The 3,464-nt window shown below is 39.1% G+C and overlaps 1 protein-coding gene and 1 long non-coding RNA gene across 2 annotated transcripts; one reads left to right on the top strand and one right to left on the bottom strand.

The window, feature by feature from the left end:
• Window positions 1-1,003: 1,003 nt before the first annotated feature.
• On the bottom strand, window positions 1,004-2,118 carry LOC147501884 (uncharacterized). Its single transcript, XM_086604407.1, has 2 exons — window positions 1,651-2,118; window positions 1,004-1,567 (listed from the first exon to the last, which is right to left on the bottom strand). The coding sequence occupies exons 1-2, from the start codon at window positions 2,116-2,118 to the stop codon at window positions 1,004-1,006; spliced, it is 1,032 nt and encodes a 343-aa protein (XP_086460533.1).
• A 14-nt stretch (window positions 2,119-2,132) lies between these two features.
• On the top strand, window positions 2,133-3,210 carry LOC147501885 (uncharacterized). Its single transcript, XR_015221505.1, has 2 exons — window positions 2,133-2,263; window positions 2,338-3,210. It is a non-coding gene; the product is annotated as an uncharacterized LOC147501885 (long non-coding RNA).
• Window positions 3,211-3,464: the final 254 nt, after the last annotated feature.

The following is a 3,464-nucleotide window of genomic DNA, read 5'->3' on the forward strand; positions in this document are numbered from 1 at the left end:
TTCCTCTTTACTCTATCCAAAACAGGAGTAACAAGGGCTCTCGTGACTTTCTTCTGATCCAGTGGAACTCCCAAGTACTTTTCAAGTAAAATACCTTCTTCAATGCCCAGTTCATACACCACTCTATCCTTTCTTCTTTGAGAAAAACCACCCATAAAAATCTTGCATTTGGCTTTGTTCATAGCTTGACCTGAAGCTTTCTCATAGGATTCCAGCAGGATAATAATATTTCTCAAATATCTGATGTTACCATTTGAGAAAATGATAATATCATCAGCAAATAACAAGTGAGTGGGAGCAGCAAATCCTCGAATAGAAATAAGAGGTCTTAAATGATTATTTTGTGATAAATAATGCATACATCTACTAAGAGCATCCTCGGCAATAGCAAAGAGAAGAGAAGATATGGGATCTCCTTGTTTAAGCCCCCTTTCCATAGCAAAGAAACCAATCGGACCACCATTGAAAAGAATAGAGATCCTTAGCTTGCTGATTCCATAATTGCTTTAAGCCAGTTCATCCAAATATTAGAGAAACCCAGTTTAGAGAGAACAACAAATAGAAATTCCCAACTCATGGTGTCATAGGCTTGGGAAATATCTATTTTAATGGCCACATTCCCTCCATGCCTTTTGATTTGCAGCTCGATCATTAAAGAGTTCAAAAGCCAGCCCAATAGTTGCTTGAGAGCATCTTGAAGGGACAAAACCCACTTGCTCTTTAGAAATGATCTTCGGAGCAATCACATTCAATCTAAGTTGCATGATTTTAGTAATGGCTTCCATAAGGAAATTGCCCATGCATATGGGCCTAAAGTGGTTCAGCTTCTTTGCACCTTTTTCCTTGGGAATGAGACTGATAAAATTTGCATTGAGTCCTCCCGGAACCGAGACTTGAGTGAAGAAGGATTGTATGGCAGCACAAGTGTCTTGTTTAATGATATCTCTACAGCTATGGAAGAAGTGTCCCTGAAAACCATCAGGTCCTGGGGAACTATTTGCCTTCATGCTGAAAATAGCTTGTTGAATTTCAAGATAATCGGGATTTTACACAAGCTGTAATTTTCTTTTGCAGAAATCAGGTTTGGAATCAAGCTTAGAAGGTGGAAGTCTTGTTGTGTAGGAAGTTGCTTAAACTTCTCTTCATAAAACTGCAGAATGTGACTTTTGATTTGATCTTGGTCAGTAAGAATGTTTCCTTCATCATTGTGGAGCTCAGTGATAAACGAAGCACCCTGTCTGATTTTGTATATATTGTGAAAATAAGCTGAGTTTCTGTCACCTTCTATATCACTCTTTATTCTCGACTTCTGTTTCCATAGACTTGCTCTATTATTTCTGGTCGCACCTAGCTCTCCTTCCTTCTGTACTGCAGTAGCAATAAGGTCATCATCTTCTACATTTTGCTCCAAGAGAAGTTGGGCATCAAGAAGATCATGTTGAGCTTTTCTGATAGTCACATCTATTTGTCCAAAAACATATGTATTCCAAGCCTTGATGTGAGCTTTCAGACGCTGGAGTTTTTCATGACTTTTAGGAGTGGTGGAGCATATAAGTCTTGAGACCAGCTATGTTTGACCAGATCCATAAAAGTTGGGTGAGACAACCAAACTTTTTGAAATCGAAACGGTGCATTTGCTGGTTTAGGTACATAAGCATGGAATCCCAAAAGAGGATAATTGTCTGAGGCCTGTCTTGCCCCTGCTTTATATTTCCAACTAGCGTATTTTCGATTCCAAAGGTCATTATAGAAAATTCTATCCAGCTTTGCTGCTACTCTGTTTGTGCCCCTTCTATTATTACACCAAGTGAAAGTGATTCCTTCTTGGTTGCTTTCAATCAAGTTGTAGCTGTTCACAAAATCTTGGAATTCGGCCATAGATCTTCTGTTAGGATTTCCTCCTCCTTTTTTCTCTTCATATCTCAAAATTGCATTGAAATCTCCAGCAATCGGGCAAGGACCTAGTTGATTGAGAAGTTTGAGCTCATCCCATAATCTTCTTCTTTGAATCAAAGAGCAATTAGCATGGACAAAAGATATATAACAATTATCTGAAAACACTGTAATATGTTGATCAGATGAGCAAATAAAAGAGACATTTATTCCTTTCCTCCACATGACCCAGATGTTGCCAGTACGGTTGGGTAGGTGGTTGTGGAGAATAGTATTTTCATAATAGTTGATACCACATCTAGATAGATAATCATGTTGTGGTTCAATCATCTGTTCAGCAATGCATAATAAATCAGGGCAATGGGACCTGGTAAGATCCTTCATTCTATCTACATAATTTAATTTTCTAAAACCTCTAACATTCCAGTAAATAATCTTCATTAGGAACGAGATGAGTTAGGGTGCACCTGCTGTTGATGCTTAGATTGATTGGGATGAATATGAGGTTTACTCTTCCCTGTAGTCTTCTTCTTTTTGCTAGCCGAAGAGTTGATTTGCTTTTAAGGGCTCTTTGTAAGATCCTGCCATGCTTCATTGAGGAACTCTTGGGAAGTGACTTCATCCATTAAAGCAAAAGCTGCAAAGTTATTGCTGGTCAGAAGTTCTTCTCTAGGTGGAGTGGTCGTGGTAGAGTGAATAAAGGACACAATCTGATTCTCAGCTTCCACGGGTACCACCTGTTTATCCACACCAGTGGCATCTTCCATGAGGGCATCAGTTGGTGAAATTTCTGCTTCCTTGGGACTAAGCTGATTGGTAGCTTCAGTATGTATATGACTGTCGCTGTTTCATTCGAAGCTCAGTGTTGATATGGGGCACAATCTGAGTGTCTGCTTGATCATGTGGATTGATCAGTTCTATATCGACAGCATCTGGATTTGTAGGGGGAAGAAGACTATCATCAGACAGTGAGGCCGAGCCCACATCTGAAATATTAATGACTTCAACCACTGCCGGAGAGGCATCAGCTATAGTAAAGGCGCTAGGGTCACCACCAATGGAAGTAGTGGTGTTGGTAGCTGAGGGAGAAGCATGAGCAGTATCAACTGGTTTCCACTAAGCAGTAGAAGTCGATTGTTTGTTTTTCTTTTTATTTCTCTTTTTCTGATTTTTTGTGAGCTGTTATGTGCTTGATTCCGGCAAAGAACCTTCACTTGTTTTGTCTTTCTCAAGAGAGGCTTTCAGAGTTCTGCAATCAGTAACTAAGTGACCAACTGTCTTACAATGGTTACAAAATTTGGGGAGTTTGCCATGCTCTACGCGTTGCCAGAACTTAGGGTGTGTTTGTTAAATTTTAACTCATGGAAAGGAAAGGAAATAAAATGGGTGGTCCACTATAGAATGGAATGGAAAGGAAATAATTTTAAATGGTATGTGTTTGGTAAACTGGGGAAAGGAAAGTAAAAACTGGGAAAAAGAATAATCATATTTGTTTTGCAAAAGCGGGAAATGAAAAGGAATAATTGAATTATTGGGTCATTGGTGTATTAGTAGCATAGTACATCTATCTA

Source organism: Coptis chinensis, chromosome 4 (genome assembly GCF_015680905.1).
Source record: "Coptis chinensis isolate HL-2020 chromosome 4, ASM1568090v1, whole genome shotgun sequence".
Lineage (NCBI taxonomy): Eukaryota > Viridiplantae > Streptophyta > Magnoliopsida > Ranunculales > Ranunculaceae > Coptis > Coptis chinensis.

What these genes read in the sequence shown, in the direction of transcription:
- LOC147501884 (XM_086604407.1), bottom strand. Translation starts at nt 2,118, where the DNA reads ATGTGGAGGAAAGGAATAAATGTCTCTTTTATTTGCTCATCTGATCAA. An exon ending in TTTTGGGATTCCATGCTTAT is followed by an intron (nt 1,568 to 1,650) that starts GTACCTAAACCA and finishes GGTCAAACATAG; the next exon opens with CTGGTCTCAAGACTTATATG.